The sequence below is a fragment of the Myotis lucifugus genome, unplaced genomic scaffold (genome assembly GCF_000147115.1).
Source record: "Myotis lucifugus unplaced genomic scaffold, Myoluc2.0 scaffold_593, whole genome shotgun sequence".
In the NCBI taxonomy this organism is placed as follows: domain Eukaryota; kingdom Metazoa; phylum Chordata; class Mammalia; order Chiroptera; family Vespertilionidae; genus Myotis; species Myotis lucifugus.
Window position 1 is genome coordinate 381836 of NW_005871641.1, and position 20852 is coordinate 402687.

At 51.9% G+C, this 20852-nt stretch overlaps 1 protein-coding gene across 3 annotated transcripts in view; it reads left to right on the forward strand.

Moving 5' to 3' along the window:
- DGLUCY (D-glutamate cyclase) overlaps positions 1-20852 on the forward strand; it is a 62699-nt gene that overhangs the window by 15578 nt on the left and 26269 nt on the right. For 2 of the 3 annotated variants that reach the window (XM_014446975.2, XM_023745874.1), the window contains exons 2-7: positions 6989-7133; positions 10756-10909; positions 13161-13359; positions 16545-16695; positions 17654-17776; positions 19112-19315. In XM_014446975.2, the coding sequence (XP_014302461.1) occupies positions 7031-7133; positions 10756-10909; positions 13161-13359; positions 16545-16695; positions 17654-17776; positions 19112-19315 (934 nt within the window). In that variant the 5' untranslated portion in view covers positions 6989-7030. Of the gene's footprint in view, positions 1-703; positions 812-6988; positions 7134-10755; positions 10910-13160; positions 13360-16544; positions 16696-17653; positions 17777-19111; positions 19316-20852 lie in introns of those variants that run through there. The other variant, XM_023745873.1, reaches the window with a different exon arrangement.

A 20852-nucleotide genomic window follows, 5' to 3' on the forward strand; every position in this document is an offset into this window, starting at 1 on the left:
AAGTGACATCTACAGACCAGAAATGGACTTTCCTAACATCAGGAAGTGCTTATGCTTGTGAATAATGTGATCTTCTTGGCTTGACTGTGAGCTTCAAGGAGATGGACTGTGTCTTCTGTTATTCTTTGTACCCGTCAAGGTCGCGTCCTGCATCCATACAAGATGCTTGCTGACTGGGTTATAAAGTCCGATGGACATTTAAACTTCATTCTCCATGACCTTCATGACATGAATTCCTCCTTGAAACACTTGCTTCCCTTGGCTTCTGAGCCACCTGGTTTCCCTCCTACCTCCCTGGTTGCCTCATCTCGGTTGCTTTTGTGGGTGTCACTTGCTTTGCCCATCCCCCTAACCGTGGACATTTATTGGGTGCCTTCCCTGTGCCAGGCACTGTTGCAGGCGCCAGAGTTATATCAAGAAATGGAACAGGTCAAAAGTTCTGCCCTGGTGGAACTGAAGGGAAACTGAAAACTTTCTCCGTGTGTGTGTGTGTGTGTGTGTGTGTGTGTGTGAGAGAGAGAGAGAGAGAGAGAGAGAGAGAGAGAGAGAGAGAGAGAGAAAGAGAGAGAGAGAGATCCCTTGTCCCTCCTTCACAAGAGCTACCTGGGCCCCCCTAAGCATGCTGAGGGCTGGCTGGCCCAGCAGGGCACACGAAGGGTTAAGGGCAGCCTCTCTCCTGCAAGGGTCTTTTCTGGGAGCGAGACTTCCTAGATGCTCATCATCCTGGCCTGGCCTCCCTCTCATCTGCCAGCGCCTCTTTGCCTGCCCTGCAGTCCGTCCCCCACTGGCAGCCAGAGCATCTTCGTAAACGGTGAGTCTTACCAAGTCACTCTGCTGCTGAAACCGTTGTGATTTCCCATTGCTCTGGGGATCCATCCAGGTTTCTTCCAGAGCTGGCTTCTGCTTGCCCTCCCAGCCCCTGCGCCCCTCCTCCTCCCTGTGGCATACAGGTCCTCTGCATAAGAAGCTAGTTCTCCCCACTGCTCCCTGCCTTTGCTCATGCTGTCCCTGCCTAGAGCACCCGCCCTCCCCACCGTCTGTGAGTCTGATCATTCCTCCTCCTTTCAGACTCAGCCCAGGAGGGCTCCCTCTGCACATGGCATCATAGTCACTGATTTACTTCCTGTCTCTCCCAGGGAGACAGACACGATGCTAATTATGTGGTTAAGGTCTGTCTCCAGGGAGGCAACCCCCCCGTAAGTGTGGGCTGTGGCTGTCTTCTCCCGACGGTGTCTGCAGCACCCTGGGCGGGAGTAACACACACAAGGGCAATGCTTCCGTGGCGCTAACCGTGGGCCCAGCCAGGAGTTGTTCCGAGAACCTCACATGTGTTAGCTAATTTCATCCCACCGCAACCCAGGGAAGTGCATACTGTTATTAGGTCCTGTTTACAGTTGAGAAAATAGGCCCAGAGGGGTTAATGACCCCCTCCTAAGTGTAGGGATGGGTTTAGAATTCAGACAGTCTGCCCCCAAATCTGTGCTCTGTGCCATGATGCCTGCTGAATGCATGCATGGATGCTGGACTGTGCCGGAATAAGGTTAACGTTGTGATTGCTATCTTAGCAAGGGTAGGAATGCAGTCAGAGGGAGCTTGGGAGTGTATGGTATGGATGTACTAGAGTTTAGCTACACCTCTATTTAACTAGCATTTAACCAACCTTTGTTAGGTTGTTTCTATGTGGTTTCTATTACTAAAATTGCTACCATGGGCTTGCATTCAGCCCACTGTTTGAGCACATCTGGAAGATGCATTCCTCCAGAATTGGACTGGATTGGATTGGATTGCTTGGGTAAAGCGGAGGAATGACTTCCTAATGGTGGAGTTTCAATCATCTGTGACAGGCATAGAGCAGATACTTTGACACTGGGCTTGGGATGTGTCTGATCCTGCTAAGGCCCCCTCTCTGGTATATTTGATGCTGGGGAATGATATTTGTGGATTTGATAGTTTGTTATTCTCTAAAGAGAAAAGGAAGAACTCACAGCAGAAAGGTGACTTCTTGAAGTCCAACCAAGGCTCCCTAATGAGATCTCCCCGTCCTATCTCACTCCTAGAGTAAGACCTCACTGGACCATGAGACACTGGGCCACTCAGCACCCCTCAGCAGTGAGTTCACTTGAGACCCTGGTGGAAAGCCTAGAAGTTCAGGGTTCGGTCCCAAAGAAACATAAAGGCTCAAGAGACTCTGGCCTCAGAATCATCTTGTAGGGGGGCTGGTCCCCATTTTTCCTACTGAGGATGTCATTCCCATTAACACCACATGATGGATGGATGGGTGGATGGATGGATGGGTGGATGGACATAGATAGGTAGATATTGATCAAGCAGGCATGACTTTATACTTGCTTTTGGATTTGGGCTCTACCACATACTACTTATGAGACTTTAGTTAACTACTTTGACCTCCCTGAACCCCACCTTTCTTGTCTATAATGGGATTAATAATGTCTTCTTTGTTGGGGGGAGGGGGTGAAGAACCAATGGCTGTAAACCATTGAGGGTAAAGGGCCTGGCACACAGTGGGTTCCCACATATGGTGGGGTTGCTACCGTTTCGTATATGACTGGGCGTTCTCTGGTTGGTGCATTGAGGGCACTTCTTTGGCAGGCGCCAATGTATGTCATGCTCTGTTTGACCCCTGCCTTCAAGGGGATGATCCATGAGGTAGGGGTTCTCAGCCTCTTTCCCTCCCAGCATGCATGTGGTGACATTCCGGTGCCTGGCACACTCCCAGCATGCATTTCACAGGGCAAGAGTCCTAGCTGCCCTCATTTATCTCCAGGCCAGGAAAGTAACAGGAATGACTGAGGTCCACTTGGATTTATATTAAAACAATAAATAAATAAAGCAAAGGGAAGGCAATCATCTTCAGAGTTTGGTTTCTGGCTACAATTTATTTGCAAAACAGCCCCCAGCTTATACCTACCATCCTATCCAGTAATAATGGGGGGTGGAGCCCTAGCTGGTTTTGCTCAGTGGATAGAGCACTGGCCTGTGGATTGTAGGGTCCTGGGTTCGATTCCAGTCAAGGGCACATGCCTGGGTTGTGGGCTGAATCCCCAGTAGGGGTCATGCAGGAGGATCAATTATTCTCTCGAGAGAGAATCGAAGATGGCGGCGTAGGTAAACACCGGAGACCGCCGCCGTAAACAACCACTTCAAAAATACAACTAAAAGTCGGAACGGACATCAACCAGAACCACAGGAAGGCTGGCTGAGGAGAGACTCTTCAACTAGAAGCAAAAACAACAGCAGTCCAAAGCACAGAGGAGGTGCAGTGTGGAAAATTTAAAGGTACGGTGGTGCGGCGGTGCGCGCGCAAAGCGAGCTGGTGGCTGAGGGCGCGGTTGTCGTTTTCACTCAGGAGTGAGTCTCAGACTCTGGGCTACAGATCCGGGCGAGTCTCTAGGGACCCAGACTCAAACGGGAGAAGTGGGACTGTCTGGCTACGGTCCCTCCGAGGTTTGCAGCGATTGCTGGGACAGAGAGGCAGAGCCCTTGGGGACGGACTGAGAGCGGCCATAGCTGCTCCCTCCCCCCGCCCTGTTGAGCCCGCCCCGCCCAAGCACTGCGCACAGACATTTGCCGATTGCCTCAGGCAAGGGCAGGACTAGCGCCTCCCCAGAATCCTACAGCCAGTCGGTCTGCTGGTCAAATCCCTCTAGTGTTAACTACAACAATTAAGGCTTGGCTAGAACAAGACTGCGCACAGAGACCACAAGGGGGTGCACCAAGAAAACATAAAAGATGCGGAGACAAAAAAACATGACAGAAATGGAGGATATGGAGCTAAGAATCGCAATTTTGAGGGCTTGCCATAAATTTGTGCAGAGCCTCACGAAAACTAATGAGACCCTCGATGCTACGATAAAGAAATTAGAAAGTAAGCATACACGGACTGAAATAAAGAATATTATACCCAATAGCAGACCAGACGAGCACAAGAATCAAACCAAAGATTCGACAAAAAACACCCAATTGGAAAAGCAAAATGAAAAAAGAATCCGAAAGTGTGAAGATAGTGTAAGGAGCCTCTGGGACAGCTTTAAGCGGCCTAATATCAGAATTATTGGAGTGCCAGAAGATGAGAGACAGCAAGATATTGAAAACCTATTTCAAGAAATAATGGCAGAAAACTTCCCCCATCTGGAGAAAGAAATGGACTTACAGGTCCAAGAAGCGCAGAGAACCCCAAACAAAAGGAATCCAAAGAGGACCACACCAAGACACATCATCATTAAAATGCCAAGAGCAAAAGACAAAGAGAAAATCTTAAAAGCAGCAAGAGAAAGAGGCTCAATTACCTACAAGGGAATACCCATACGACTGTCAGCTGATTTCTCAACAGAAACTTTGCAGGCCAGAAGGGAGTGGCAAGAAATATTCAAAGTGCTGAATACCAAGAACCTACAACCAAGATTACTTTATCCAGCAAAGCTATCATTCAGAATTGAAGGTCAGATAAAGAGCTTCACAGATAAGGAAAAGCTAAAGGAGTTCATCACCACCAAACCAGTATTATATGAAATGCTGAAAGGTATCCTTTAAGAAGAGGAAGAAGAAGAAAAAGGTAAAGATACAAATAATGAACAACAAATATGCATCTATCAACAAATGAATCTAAGAATCAAGTGAATAAATAACCTGATGTACAGAATGAACTGGTGATTATAATAGAATCAGGGACATAGAAAGGGAATAGACTGAATATTCTTGGGGGGAAAAGGGGTGTGGGAGATGCGGGAAGTGACTGGACAAAAATCATGCACCTATGGATGAACACAGTGGGTGGGGAGTGAGGGTGGAGGGTGGGGTGGGAGCTGGAAGGAGGGGAGTTATGGGGGGAAAAAAGAGGAACAAATGTAATAATCTGAACAATAAAGATTTAAAAAAAAAACTGGAAAAAAAAATTATTCTCTCTCATCCTTGATGTTTCTATGTCTCTCTCCCTCTCCCTTCCTCTCTGAAATCAATAACAATATATTAAAAATAAATAAATAAAAATATAATGGGGGGTAAAGGCTAACAGGTACATGTGGGGGGTCTCTCGTTCGATTGGGTTTGGGGTAAACATCATTCTTTCCTCCAGATATGCAGTGAGGACAGCTGTTAGAGGGGTCTGGCCATGTCCCCACATGGGTAGGGAATGGTTCTGTCTTGGACCTTTGCTGAGTGCCTGGCTGAGCTATTAAGCCCTCCGCAGTGACCAGGGGGAGCCACAGACATCCAAGATCTTAGCCGGTGCCCCGGCTGCTTGGCCCAGGAGCGAGGTCTGCCGGGCCCAGGCGGGCTCTGCCAGTCTAGCCGGCACGCTCAGGCTTGACTTGCCAAAGCAGCTGCTTTAGCCTCAGCATCTCCTCGGGGGCATGGAACCCAACCTCACCTGACCCCCCACTGTCCTCTCCCGATGTGCCCACAGCGCTCGGTTCCTGCGGCTATTAAAGCATTCGCTGTCGGTCTGAAATGCATCTCTACCTCTTCCGGGGCACTGTCTTTACATTTCTGTTTGCTAGAGATTTTATACAATCTCATATTCTTCATCAAACGGCCATGGCGGTTACGTAGTTTTCTACCGCTGGTATTAGAGGTGAAAACATACATCGGTGGTTTAGAATCCCATCGGGCTCTCCTCTTTTAGACAGAAAGAGTTGTGGAAAGCCAGGCTTGTCCAGAGCCTTCCCTGTGGGCACTGCCTTTGTGCTTCCACCCATTCTACAGTCAGCCAGTCATTCAACAAACACTCACTGAACTCCCACTTTTGCGCCAGGCACTAGCGAGGCACGGCGTCTGTTTTGGTGAAGAAGACATGAGCTGTGCCTTGGGAGCCAACACAATGTGACCTCGGTTTTGCTAACACGTTAAAGCCTCTTTTTCTAGAGTGTAAGTCAACTGATGGGCTTCTTTCCTAAATGTAACCTCCTGGAGCTTTGAGACCATCTCTAACTCTTAAAAATTATATTTGTATTACACTTGTAACATGAATAAATAATACAATCATTAATAAATAATAATAATACAAGAATAAACCGTTTCACGTACTCACAACTGTAAACCTACTTTTGCCCACCCCTGTATTCATTCATTTGTTCACCAAAGCTCTGTGTCAGGCACTGTGTCCAGAGTAGTGGCAGTAAGGAGGTATAAAGAAGAAAGCATAAAATCTTTATCTTCTAGGACCCCTAAGTCTATTTTTAAATATATTTTATTGATTTTTTACAGAGAGGAAGGGAGAGAGATAGAGAGTTAGAAACATCGATGAGAGAGAAACATCGATCAGCTGCCTCCTGCACATCCCCAGTAGGGATGCCCTTGACCGGAATCGAACCTGGGACCTTTCAGTCCGCAGGCCGACGCTCTATCCACTGAGCCAAACCAGTTTCGGCTAGGACCCCTAAGTCTAAACGACAGAAGTCACACGTAGACAGAAAATTCAGCCCACTGGCTCATTTGTGATCGGCACTCATTCGTTTGTTCATTGGGTCACAAGCGTTTTGGGTGTGTGCTGTGTGCTTAGGCTGTGGTTGGTGCTCTGGGACCTGTGGAAGAGGCCTAGGCACTTGGGGTCTCCCCGGCGGTGGGATAGGGGGTCCCGAGTCAAGTAGAACTTCAGGCCAACCGCAGTTCAGGCCACAGAATGTTCTGAGGGCCCAGGCGCCCAGCATGAGCCAGTGCACACCTCTTGGCTTCTTCCTAGAGGTGGGAGATTCTGAGCCAGTTATGAGGGATGGAAAGGCCTTCTGGGAGGGAGGGAGGACATTCCTGGCCAAGGGAAGAGCGTGAGCAAAGGTCTTAAAGTGTTCGGAATTTCTGGAGACTGAGACAGGAAAGGGGTGGGGGAGGGACAAGAACTTGCTGCAACCGATACACATCCCGGGGCTGGGCCAGGAACAGCCAGGACTGGACGGGATCGGGTATCTGATGGGGAATTTGCCGCCTTCAAGGGAGCTGTGCCTTCTCATCTGTTCCCCTTCGTCCCCTCATCCAGACTCTCTGCGGCCCATTAAAGGATGGCCCGGTGACCTTCACGATGACCTTCACCCTCCACCCGAAGTCCTGCCCTCTTGCTGCCATAAGGAGTTTGATTCTACAAAAGAAACCAAACATCAGAAACATGTCCAGCACGACGGGGGGTGAGTGGTGCTAGATGTTTTAAAAAAGAGAAAAGGCCCAGCCCGCGTGGCTCGGTGGTTGAACATCGACCTATGATCCAGGAGGTCACGATTCGATTCATAGTCAGGGCACATGCCCGGGTTAGCGGCTTGATCCCCAGTGGGGGCGTGCAGGAGGCAGCCGATCAATGATTCGATCTCATCATTGATGTTTCTATCTCTCTCTCCCTCTTCCTTCCTCTCTGAAGTCAATAAAAATATATTTTTTAAAATTAAAATGAAAACAGAGAGAGAGAGAGAGAGAGAGAGAGAGAGAGAGAGGGTTGTGAAGTTTTGAAGATACCGATTGTGCAGGGCACAGGAATCCCAGAGATGCCCAGCATCGCACGGGAGACAGAAAGTAAGAGCAGAATGCTGTCAGCTCTGGTCGCTGCTTAGCTTCCCAGCAGAGCTGGCACGTGGGCCAGCCTCGGGTGTGAATACCTGTCCACAGGTGGGACTGGCACCACGTGGTTCTGCTTGGTTGCCACAGCTCCGTAGGCAGAACCACCCACGGCCTCGGATGATGAGACGGTTTCCCTCCCGGAAAAGTGCCCCTGGGTATGCAGCATGTTAATCTGGTTCAAATTTGGACCAGGTCTCCCTGCCTTGGTCTGATCTTCACTGGGGGTACCCAGCTCCCCACTGTCTCCCCAGAGTGACACCCAAGGCTCTAAAAGATCCCGCAAGAGAAAACATGTCAAAGTTGTCATTGACCCCAGTCGCAGCCAAATGTCATAACCCAGGGGGTGCAGGGATCCCATCAGACCATCAAGAGCCCTCCCCTCGTGGGTCCCCCTCAAAAAGGCACCCCTCAGCCCTCTGTTCCACGTCCTGTTGCTAATGGGGACTCTCCAGGGCCAGAGTGGAGATGGACAAAACCAAAACGCAGTGGCTCTGAACTCTACGCAATAATTAAAGAGGAAACAGAGAAGCTTTGTGTGCGTCACACCTCCCAGAGTTACGGTCTTAAAGGTCCAGTTTGCTCTCACCACAGCTTTGGAGGTGAGAAGGGGGTGGCCGGGGAACGCGAGGCCGCTGGGCTGGCCCAGTTCCCTTCCCCCTCATTCCAGCTTATTTTTGGAGGCTCGCTGGGCTTGCTTGAGACAGGCAGCCGGCTTCCTCGGGCTTTCAGCAGCTGGCAGCGTCCGGTGTGTCCTCATTTTGGAAGGCTGTCTGTGGCATTGGCAGGCACTGCGGATCCGCGATCAGGAGCTCCAGGCGGTTAGAGCAGGAGCCAGCCCCAGACTCTTCCCCGAAGACACCCGGCATCTGCTCCACTTCACCGTCCCCGAGAAGGAATGTGCCGGAGGTGGGGGCGGATCCAGCCTAGCGAGGCCCGGTGCCCGCAGGGGCTCACGGGCCACCCGTCTCAGGTTTGCATCCTGGCTGTGCCATGCACCAGCTGTGCAACCCTGGGAAATTCACTCCATCTCTCTGAGCCTTATTCTCCTCGTGTGTTCAGGAGATTACATAGATCAATTGCTTGGCACAGACAGCTTGGCACATGCTAAGCACACAGAAAATATTAGCTGACAATATTATTGCGGAAAAGAATGTCCACAGGATGAGAGAGCAAGGCTGGCAAGTAGGAGGACTGTGCCCAAGGTTATTTCTCCAAAAGAGCATAATTATGTTTTTCTCTGGGATGGTCTTTTTAAAGGAAATAATCCTTTTTTAAAATATAACTTTTTTTCTTTGGTTTTTTTTTCCCCTCCAGTTATAGAATGATTCCTAATTACTGGGTAAAGTTTAGAATATGATTAGCATGCGGATGTATTTTCTTTTAGTTCTTTCTCTCTCTCGACTTATTTTTTAATTTTTTTTAAAATATATTTTATTGATTTTTTTACAGAGAGGAAGAGAGAGGGATAGAGAGTTAGAAACATCGATGGGAGAGAAACATCGATCAGCTGCCTCCTGCACACCTCCCACTGGGGATGTGCCCGCAACCAAGGTACATGCCCTTGACCAGAATTGAACCTGGGACCTTTCAGTCCGCAGGCCGATGCTCTATCCACTGAGCCAAACCGGTTAGGGCTATTTTTTAATTTTTTAATTCTTATCCAAGGAGATGTTTTTATTGATTTTAGAGAGAGAGGGGAAGGAAGGGAGGAGAGAGAGAAAGACAGAGAGAAGCATCGATGAGAGAGAAATATCGATTGGTTGCCTCCGACCAGGGATTGAACCCAAAACCTAGGTATATCCCCTGACCAGGAGTCAAACCTGTAGCCGCTTGGTGTACGGGACAACGCTCCAACCAACCCAGCCACCCGGCCAAGGCTCTCATGGACTTTTTACAAAGGGGGATATGCTGAACCTACTTTCGTTACCTAGTATCATTCCTTTAATGATACAGCCCAAATATCTCTTAATATCATAAAACATTTCTCCTGTATCATAACTTCAAATGTCTGTACAAGGTTCCATTGAGTGTAACTCCACCCCTCCTTCCTGAACACCCGTCCGCTAGGTACTGGACACGCAGAGTTCTCGTTGAGGTCGGGAGATCACTGCCATGTTACCCGTGGGAAACAGCCCAGGGTCACAGCGCTGGTCAGAGGCAGACGGGATCCAAGCCTCCAAAGCCAAAGGCCTTCTCGTTCCAGAGGAGGGTGGTTGCCACCAGAGGGGTCGGGGCAGGCAGGTGGGGCCTTCCTCTACGGCTCCGCTAAGACGTCTCTGGAGGGAGAGTCCAGGGCTCTGTGAGCCGCTCAGCCGAGAATCTGCCCAGACAAAACACATGGACGGTCTCTTTCCCAGAAAGGACATCCAAGTGGCCAATGGAGCATCTGAAAAGACGCTCACTCACGCTCAGCACCTGGGCGATGCAAATAAAAACCTAGCGCGACGCCTCCGCACACCTGCCGGGGTGGCCGGAAGGCGAAAGGCCAGGAATGCGGAGTGTGGGAGAGGTGATGGCGCGACCAGGAACCCACACGCCGCTGTGGGTGGGCATGCACATTGGTACCGCCACTCTGGGTCTGCTTAGCTGTCTGTACCAAAGCTGAATATGTACGTACCCTACCTATGCCAAGCAGGAGTATGCACATGTGTAACCCCAAGTGCATGTGGTAAAATGGTCGCGACTGCACCATTTGTAATAAGGCCCCTGGAAGCCATGCAGATGCCCGTCGGCAGCGGTCTGGGGCAGATACCCTGTGGTAGTGAATGCACCGCACAGCCATGAGAAGGCACCGACTACGGTTAAACGCGGCAATATGCCTGGTTCCCCCAAACATGCTATTGAATGAGAGCAACTGTACTCCCAAGGCCCACACCGCACGATGCCACTCCATGAAGAACATCGTATGAAAAAGAGGCAAAGGCATGTGTGATGTTAGAGGTCAGGGTAGTGGCTGCCCCTGCAGGGGGAGGGGTGTGAGATGGCTGAAAGGGGAGCCAGGGGTTTCTGGGGTGCTCATCATGTCTGGTTTCTTCCCCGGGATGCTGGTTCCGTGGGTGTGTTCCTCCCCTGAGACCAGCGGGCTGTACGCTCACGTGCACTTTTCTGTGTGTGCGCTGGGCTGCAGGAGAAAGTTAAACTAAGAAGGCTCTCCGAGAAGCACCTGCCTGTGTGTGTTCTTTCTCTCCCCAAACCCAGGGCCCCGACCAGCCAGCGTGGTGGTCCTGCACAGGGCCCTCGCCCCGGCCTTTGAGACATTCTGCCAGGCCAACCGAGGCCCTCTGCCCCTGCTGGGCCGCAGCGAGCCGGGCAAGTGGGCGTGGCCTGCCCTGGGCGCCATCTCAGGCACCAGGTAAAATGCGCGGGTTAGCGGGGTTAAAGGTGGCAGGGGCCGATGCTGCAGCCAGGGGCCTGTCATCAGGGACCTCTGTCCAGCTTCGCGACCCCACAGGGCCTGGTACGGAGGCTCACTCGTGACTGTTGCTCAGGAAGGAGATGCCCTCCCCCCGATCCCACTCCTACCCCTAGCCCCTGCCTCTGCCTCTGCCCCTGTCCCTGCCCCTGCCCCTGCCCCTGTCCCTGCCCCTGCCCCTGCCCCTGTCCCTGCCCCTGCCCCTGTCCCTGCCCCAGGTAAAATCTTTGGGGTCACCAAGAAGGCCCAGCCCTGGAGAAAGCCCACTGGCACTGCCCTCCAGCCACGTCATCACCAACGTCAGAGCCCTGTCTGCACAGCATGAGGAAGAAAATGGTCCCATTGGAGTGACTTTTCCTGACACTATGTCTGGTCACCTCCAACCCCCCAGCCCTCTCCCCCGAGAGAAAACTTTGGGGGAAAGTCTGCTTTTATCATGTTGTGGACTCCAGCGATCCCCCCTGGGCCGAGGCCAGCTCACGTACCTTCTCCCTAGCACCTCCCATGCTCCCAACTCGGGGACTCGCAGAGCAGACCACTGTGCTGCCTCCACTGTTCCTCTGCCTATCAGTGGTCGGCAAACTCATTACTCAACAGAGCCAAATATCAACAGTACTTCTTCAAAATAGACTCACCCCGGCCGAAAACCGGCTTCTGCGCATGGGCCACGAAGTTTCAATCGCACTGTACGCGCTCCCACACGTGGTATTTTGTGGAAGAGCCACACTCAAGGGGCCAAAGAGCCGCATGTGGCTCGCGAGCCACGGTTTGCCGACCACGGGCCTAGGTTGTGCTTTCCTCCTTGTCCAGTTGGTGAACTCCTCTTCATCCTTCAGGACCCAACGCCGGCACCTCCCCCTCTGTGGGGAAGAATGACTCTCTCCCCTCCCTGTGCCACTCCTCTTCCTAGACTGTGAGCACTCCTGGTTCTGATTCCAATGGAGTCTCACCTGCCAGGGTAGGATTTTGAGCTCCTTAAGGGCTGGGCCTGTGCCCTCTCCATCACCATAGCCCCATCCCTGGGTCTGCGCCGGGCACGGAGGAGCGGTTCGGCAAACGGCTTTGGAGTGAATGAAGAACGGGCTTGTAACCAAAGTCTTCAACCCTGCAGACGTTTCTCTAAGGAACGAGGCAGGCCTCGCCATGGCCAGCCCATGTGTCCTCTGTCCCTTCTGTCTGTGGGCCCTGCCTCGACAGCAGAGAGAACACCATTGTTTTTTTTCTTTTCTTTTCTTTTAAAAATATGTTTTTATTGATTTCAGAGACAGGAAAGGAGAGGGAGAGATAAGAAACATCAATGATGAGAGAGAATCATCCATCAGCTGCCTCCTGCACGCCCCCTACTGAGGATGGAGCCCGCAATCCAGGCATGTGCCCTGACTGGGAATCCAACCATGACCTCCTGGTTCCTGGGTCGATGCTCAACCACTGAGCCACACCAGCCGGGCCACTATTATTTATTTATTTATTTTCTTGCTGGTTGGGTTGGTCTTGGGTAAAGTTCCAGGAACTGTAACAGGAGGGGGCGGAGCTATATTATATACATGCTGACTTAATCGTTTCCAATCTGGCAAGATCTGAAAAATGCCAGCAAGGCCCCCTGCTCAAAACTGCATCGCCTACCGCAGTGCCAGTGCCAGAAATTTCAGCCCCAGATGTCCTCTTCCCTCTCCCTGGTCCTTTTAATTTTTTATTATTTTTTAAGGTATTTTTATTGTTGATAGTACTACAGATACCTCCCATTTCCCCCCTTTCCCCCTCTTCCCAGCCCCTGCTCTCCCCGCTACAGGTCTTCACTACCCTATTGCCCGTGTCCATGGATATAAGTATATAAGTTCTTTGGTTTATCTCTTCTCATCCACCCAACCCCACATCGAGGTATGTCAGTCTGTTCCACGCCTCCCTGCTTCGGGTCTTATGTTGTTGGTCAGTTCATTCTGTTCATTAGCTTCCACACATAAGTGAGGTCATGTGATGTTTGCCTTTCTCAGACTGACGTAAATATTCACTTAGCATAATATTTTCCGGGTCCATCCATGCTGTCCCAAAGAATAAGAGATCCCCTCTTGTTGACAGCTGCATAGTATTCCATAGTAGTAAACGTCCCACCACCGCCCTGGTCCTTTTTAAAAATGCCTGGTCAAGGCCCATATTGAGCCTGGGGTCTGCGAACTTCCCCTTGTGTCCCCAGGATGGACCGACCCCAGTTCTGCAAGTACGAGTTCGGTGCCTGCACCGGCAGCCTGACCTCGCTGGAGGAGTACTCGGAGCAGCTGAAGGACATGGTGACCTTCTTCCTGGGCTGCAGCGCCTCCCTGGAAGGGGTCTGGGAGAAAGCGGGGCTCCCCAGAAGAGACCCTCCGGGCCACGGCCACGTGGGTGCATACAAGGTAGGGACACAGCCCACAAGGCAGAACGACTTGAAAGTGTGGATCACCTGTATTTTCCTGGGCTGGGGGAGCATCGGCTCAGGAGGCCGGAGACCTAAGCGCTGGCCCCCGCTCAGCCGCTCCTGCAGCTGCTAACCTCCGTGAGCGAGTCTCTCTCCTGCCCACCCCCGGGACTGCCGTGGGCACCCAGCGTGGCCTGGGGTGGGAATCCAGCCCTTTCAGACAGATCGCTGCGGCTGCGTAAACCAAGCCTGTTTGGAATTTGTCTGGCTTCTTCGTTGTTGTTGTTGTTAACCTCACCCAAGGATATTTTTCCATAGATTTTTGGAGAGAGGGCAGGAGACAGAGAGACAGAAACATCCATGTGAGAGAGACACATTGATCGGTTGCCTCCCACATGCACCCTGACAGGGGCTGGGGGTCAAGCCTGCAACCCAGGTACATGCCCTTGACCAGAATCAAACCCACGACCCTGCAGTCCACAGGCCGACAGCCTAACCACTGAGCCGAACCGGCGAGGGCTGTCTTAGGGCAGCTCAATGAGATTTTTGAAAACCCTCCCTGGCTCGCTCGTCCTGGCATCAGTGAGGATGCGCCCGCTGGGGAAATGCCGGGGGTTTGTGGCGGAGCCCCGGCAGGGCCATCCGCTGCCTCTGTCAGGAAGCCGGGTCATGTTCTGGGCCAGAGGCGGCCGCCGGCGGTCACACACCCAGGGTGGTCTCCTCTCCCGGGACGTGCCCGCTGTTAGGGCTGCCTCCCTGCTGTGTCTCCGAGGTTTTATTCCAGCCGCCGCTTGCCATGGGGAAGGAACCAGACTCCCTCGTTCCACTCACCACCCCCTGGACATGGTGTGAGGTCCGAGAAGGTACCTGGCTGGGTCGGTGGTCAGCCAGCGTCCACGGCCCGCCCGGGTCTCTTCACGGAGGACTCAGTCTGGGGATCTCACCTTGAGCTGAAAGCTCGCTGGTTGGGGCTCCTGCCAGGAGGCCCGCGCTGCCTCTGACAATGAACAAGGCTGCCCACAGTGCGAGCTGCTTTCCACGCACGAAATCGGCGCCTGCGTGGTTTTCTTGAAAGTAGGGAAGGGGGGGGCAGAGCCTCCACTGCTGGCAGGGCTCAGGCAGGGTCTGGCCCCAGAACACAGCCCCCATTTGCAGGTAAGAGCTGGGAGGACCTCGTGGCCCATCACCTGTGGCCTGTCATTTTGGGTGAGGAAACTGCGGCCTGGAGAGAAATAAGGTCTTTCCCAGGTCCCCACGCCAGACGGGAGCCCGGGCCTCCTGGCTCCCAGGTGTACAATGCCGTCAGTGGAGGTGGCCATGGGCCGATGCTTTGCAGGGGTGCTCATCTCTGCCAGGCCATGCTCACAGAGCCATGGTTTTCTCCTCGTTCTTTTTCTTTTATTTGCACACTGTCTGCTGCAGCAACAGAGTTGAGTCACAGTCTTGGCGGCAAGAACAGCACCAGATGTTAGCCGGGTGGCGTCAGACCGGACTTGGGTTCAGCAACCTGGGTACTCGAGTTCTGGCTGAGAAAGAATTCACAGCCGAGACTCCCAACTGCCAGAGAAAGTGCATTTGGCAAGTCACAGAGGCAGAAGTGAGCCGTAGAAGACACGGGCTCAGGGAACAAGTGACAGAGGCAAAGGCAGGGCCCCTGGAGCTTAGGAGAGAGAAGGCTAAAGATCATGTGCCTGGGGCAGCGGTTCTCAACCTTGGCTGCACATTAGAATCACCTGGGAATCTTTTTAAAAATCCTGATTTCTGGGCCTCATCCTCCGGAAATTCTGTTTCTTTGTTACTCATGTTGTGGCCCCACCCCATCACAAAGAAACAGAATTTCCGGAGGATGAGGCCCAGAAATCAGGATTTTAAAAAGATTCCCAGGCGATTCTAATGTGCAGCCAAGGTTGAGAACCCCTGGCCTGGGGGGACGTGCTCCCGAGAGGAGAGCGTGCTGAGCCAGGGTCTGTCTCCGACACTCACGGCCCCAGTGGCTACCCAACAGCTTTCGGTTTAATGCTGACGCCTCTGCACATTGGCTCCTGGAGACACAGCCTGGCAGCCACCTGCGAGTCCGTCGGCGGCCTCAAGCAGATGAAGGGCACCCCTCGGGGGATCGCCGCCCACCTCCTGAGAGGGTCCACAGCGTGTGCCCTCTGGGTGCTGTTGTTCAGCAGGTTCCCCAAGGTGTCATCTGGCTGCTGCCTGGGGCCCAAGCCGTCTAGTTGGCCGCCCACACGGTCCCAGCAGATGGCATCCTGGCCATGCCCTGCATCTGTCCCAAGCCCCTGCAGGGCCCAGGCACCATTCAGGGGGAAACACCCACCAGGAAGTCAGTCACACAGGCCATCCTGGGCCACTTCTCCTGAGTCAGGACAGCGAGGCAGGGCCCGGGAGTCCAGGCACAGGCCCCGTCCCTGTGCGGGCTCACGAGGCCGAGGCGACTGGTGCCTCCCGCTCCTGGGCGTTCCTCTGCTCCGCTGCCCCCAGCGGTTTCAGCTGTGGCCCACTGGCCACTTGAGGCCCACGGGGAACATTCAGAGGATTCCATGGAATTGGATGGGAAGAAAAATCGTATTTTCACTAGTATTTTCGGAGCCTCAAACTGACCTTGAGCGCGGCCTTCGATTATGAACGCAGGCGACAAATGCAGTCGTATCTGCGACTCGGTGGCTGCCCCGAGGAACCACAGGGATTTCCATGTCCCATCCCGGGTCTTCAGACATCTCAGGATCATCCTGTGTGCTGATCACAAATTCAAAATGATCACAGCAGGCCTGTCGTCTTGCTCCTTAACCTGTTAATGCAGAGACACACAGATTGCTGGGTCACATTTTTTCATCATCTGATAACTGCGTGTGCAGTATGATTGGTTTTCCTTATGATCCTATGCATTTCCTTTCCTGTGGTCTAAAACATCACTTCGATGGGGGTCCCAGGCTGCGCCAGACTGCCAAAGGGGTCCACGGCACCCACAAAGTTAAGGTTCTCTGTTTCAGACCAATCATCACCAGCAAACTTCTTCATCTGTGTGTCTCATGGGAGTAGAAGCTATATTTGTAGAAAAGCTACTGGGACCTCCTACCTACCTCATTCACTGCCTTGAACTTGCAGTACTCAGAGCTCCGTTCTGTGCTAATTCTATTTTTTGACATTTTTTTTAAAAACCTGATTTCTTGGCAGACCACAGTGCCTTGCGCCACCGTTGCTGGCTTTTGCTGCCCTCTGGTGGTCACCATGAGGCCCGTCCCCAAGGACAAGCTGGAGAGGCTGGTGCAGGCCAGTTGCTCCCTGATGGGTGAGCAAGGACACCCCGTGCACATCGGCGACCCAGGTGAGTGGCCAGGCTCGCTCATGACTCTGACAGCTGCTCGTGGGCTTCGGCCCGAGAAGACGGGAACGTGCTTTGTTCCTGAGCTCCCGAAGCTGGCCCTCCCGCAGCTGCGTTACCTGTGCTGGGTCGGCAGATGCCCCTCAGGTTCAAGGGGCTGCCCTGGGCAGAACAGCTCCTGTGACCTTCAGGTGGACCTGGGGCGGGGGAAGCAGGTGGTGGAGTGTGGAAGCTGAGCTATTTGTCTTGAGACTTGAGCTCAGAGCCGCCTCGAATCTCGGCTGTTGTTCAGCGGCGTATTTGGCTGGGACATAGCTGCCTTCCAAATGTTCACGTGAGCTGAAACCCATTGATCCCCAGCATCTGAACTCAATCTGAGTGCGAGGAAAAACCTCTGAGAGCGAGTGAGTAGATCCAGGCGTGGAGGCTGCCCTGGCCTCTCAGAGGCTCTCAGAGGGCCTGGCTGGGACTTGGGATTGGGCCTTGGGTGCGAGTGAGCGTTAGTGTCATTGAACTTGCTCTCGGCTGTGTCACAAAGTCAGACACAGCCTGCATTCTGTGACAATGCAATCAGCCCGTGCCACCCATCCTTTTCCAGGACCATCTACAGCAGTGGTTCTCAACCTTCCTAACGCCGCGACCCTTTAATACAGTTCCTTGTGTTGTGGTGACCCCCAATTTCATTGTTACAAATTAAACATAATTAAAGCATAGTGATTAATCACAAAAACGATATGTAATTATATATGTGTTTTCCGATGGTCTTAGGTGACCCCCGTGAAAGGGTCGTTCAACCCCAAAAGGGGTCGCGACCCACAGGTTGAGAACCACTGATCTACAGCAACCCTGTGACTAGAGTTCCTTCTTGGAGAAAGAACCATGCACTTCTCCACAAGTTGAACTCGAATGGGGGCTGCCAGGGCAGGCCCTGGTGGAATTCACGTTCCTTTTCCCTCTGCAGAGCTGCTGGGAATCCGAGATCTTTCCAGACCTGACTACGGGGATCCTGTGCCGTGTCAGCCGGGGGAGGTCCCGGTGTTCTGGCCTTCCCAGCTGACCAGTCTCGAAGCCGTCAGCGGCTACCGTACGTCCGGCTTCTGCGGGCAACTGCTCTAACCTAGGGTGGAACCTGGTGGTCTGTGGTTTCCGAAAGGATAGGCTCACGGTGCAGTGACTTAAGGAGGGAAGTCATGTGACAGACCTGCAGCCCACAGCCAAGATGTCTCTGGCTTCTTTTTTCATCCTGGGGTGGGTCCCACCAGAGCAGCTTGTCCTTCAGCTCAAATTGTCTTGATTAAACATATTTCTCTCTGCAGAAGGTTCATAGCTAGTTCCAAGGGCCATCATTTAGATGGACTTTTTGAGACATTTTGGAGCGAAAACAGACAACACAACTAAACAAACCCACTCCACATGGTGTTTGCAAGCCACACTGTCAGTACATTTTTTCAAAGGCCCAGGGTGATGTTACAATGAAGAGCCACACGAGGGCCCCAATTAGCTCACGGTGAGGGTGGGATGTGAGCAAAATGTAAAAATATAACGATTGCCGCCCGTTGTTGTAGACACTGGAAAATTCTAGTGTCTGCCACACATGCGCTACAAGTCGTAGAACTGAGTGTCACTTTCCGTTTATTTGAAAGCATTCATGGGAGCTTAGCTATCAGAATGGCCTCATGAGAGGAAAAGACATCCCTGATATGCTGATGAGGCATAAACCCCAAGACCCATGGGGTTCTGGCTATTTAACATAAATATGTTGGGCACCTACTATGTGCCAGGCACAGGTGAGGTCTTAGGCCTCACCCCCATCCTGTCTCAGCGTTATCTTTGTCTTATAGTTGCGGATGCAGGTTTGGAGAGGATAAAGTTGCATCTCCAACTGCAGTGTGTTTGCCATGCTAAGTCATGTTCTTAGAGATTCCGCTAGAGTGCCTCACATTGCTGTCAGCTAGCAAGAAAGAGTTTTCCAAAGAACAAAATTAGCCTAAACCAAAGCAAAACATAAGTGCTCGGAGAAGAACAGAAGCTCTGTTCAGAGAGAGCTGTTTGTTAGCAAACAGAGCATTTGCTGCAAAGGGAGCGAAGTGGTTGATGCATTGTAAGAGTTCAGGCAGTACTTTCTGATGTCCCTGGGGTTGCGTTGATGGAGCCCCGAGGGCCCCACCTGTAGCTGTGGCTGAACTTCACTGCTTTTCCCACACTCACCTCATCCTCACTTTCCTAAAACTTGAAGGCACCAAGTTTTAAGTGGAACTTATTTAGCCGTAAGCCAGCCTATGGTGCCAACAAAGGGTGCAAGGAGTGCATTTGGGGGAGGCGGTGCATGGCGCTCTCTTGTCCATCAACAGCAGGCTAGACCAGAATGCACTGGGCTTGATGAAGAGGGTGGGCTCATCCCTCTTGCTGTGTGTTTTAGAGACCCCGCTGGCTTTCACGAGCGCACCGGGCTCCACAGTTATGACTGACCTGAAGGATTTGGAGGCTCCAGCCGGTTGTCTCACCCCAGAGGGAATTCCAGAGGTCCATCCTATTTCCCAAGATCCTTTGCACTACAGCATCACATCCGCTTTGGCCGTGCAGAAGATCAGAGAACTAGAGACTGTAATTGCCGTAGACCCAGGTAAGGACCAAAACATTCACGCCATCAGGGCCTGGAGAAATTCATCACTGACATGATGTTCAGTGAAAAGGGCAGCATGGAATTGTATCTATAGTATGATTTTTTAAAAATGATTTTATTGATTTTTAGGAAGAGAGGATGGGAGAGGAATAGAGAGACAGAAACATCAATGAGAGACAAACAGCATTGATCCGCTGCCTCCTGCACACCCCCTACTGGGGATCGAGCCTGCAACCCGGGCATGTGCCCTGACTGGGAATCGAACCAATGACCTTTTGGTTCACGGGTCTACACTGAACCACTGAGCCACATTGGCCGGGCTATAGTATGATTTTTAAAAAATGTTTATACTGTATATGAATCCCCAAAAGGCTAGAAGTAAATGCACCGCAGTACTGAAAGCGAGGGTCTCTGGGTAGTAGAATAAAGGGTGATTTTTCCTTCTTTATTTTCCCCCCAAAATGTTCAACCTTAAACATGTGAGAGAGTTTGGGAGACGGGCTGGTTAGCTGGGCACGTTGCTAGAACTAAGTTGGGGTTGGCGAGGTAAGAAAGAAGGGCGACTGGTTTCTAGGTAGTCAAGTGCCACTGTTCAAACATCATCATCCATGCATTTAACAGCGGCCTCATCTCCCCTTTGCCATTGCCCCGGGGTTGGGCACAGAGCAGTTTTTTGTTTTTTTTATACAGGGGAGCAGGGGCTGGAATTCTACTCTTTGGGGATCCTGATGGGCAGGACCCTACAGTTTGCCTCACAACTGTTTGCAGCCAACCTGTATATTGCACTTGCGTCTCTGAGAAAAGACAGTCCTTCTGTGGTTTGTCAGCCTCTGGCTTTCGAGGCAGGGACAGGGCTAGTGGGGCCCACGAGGGATCTGCTGGGTCCAACTGGGAGGAGGTTTGTGAAGGCTGGTTGAGGGGCTTTCAACTTCCCGCTGCGTCTTCATTTACCGGCTGGATTTCTAATTCAGGTGGCCAGCAGAGGGCGCCATTGTGCTTGAGTGGTTTGAGGTTTTTCTGTTTTTGTGGGTTTTTTTTCTGACAAAGGCTCACAGAGAAGCAAGGTGTAGACTTCATAGCCGCTCTGCACCTCATCAGTATAACTGGAGTAATAACAATTACACCTTTCTCTCAGGGGTTCTGATAGCTCATGAGCATAATAGTTATTATCTACTGAGTTTTACTCTGCCTGGGCCAGGCATGTGCTAAAAGCATTTACATGTTTCATCTTATCAAATTCTCCCAATAACCCTAGGAGGCAGCTATTATTAACTTCTTTAACAGATGGGAGAACTGAGGCACATAAGGTTAAGAAACTTGCCCAAGTCCACATATCTAGTAGATGGTTGGGCAGAACTTGAACCCACACCCGCTGACTCCAAGGCCATGATCAATAAGTGGGAGATAAATTGGAGTCTGAATCTGAATGGTATGTGCCCGGCACTTAACGTGCTCTGGCCTCTTCTGACTCATACCCCAGTCCCTCTCCTGCTCTTCTCACGGGCTGTGATTCTACCCCTGGTTGTTCTTGCACGTT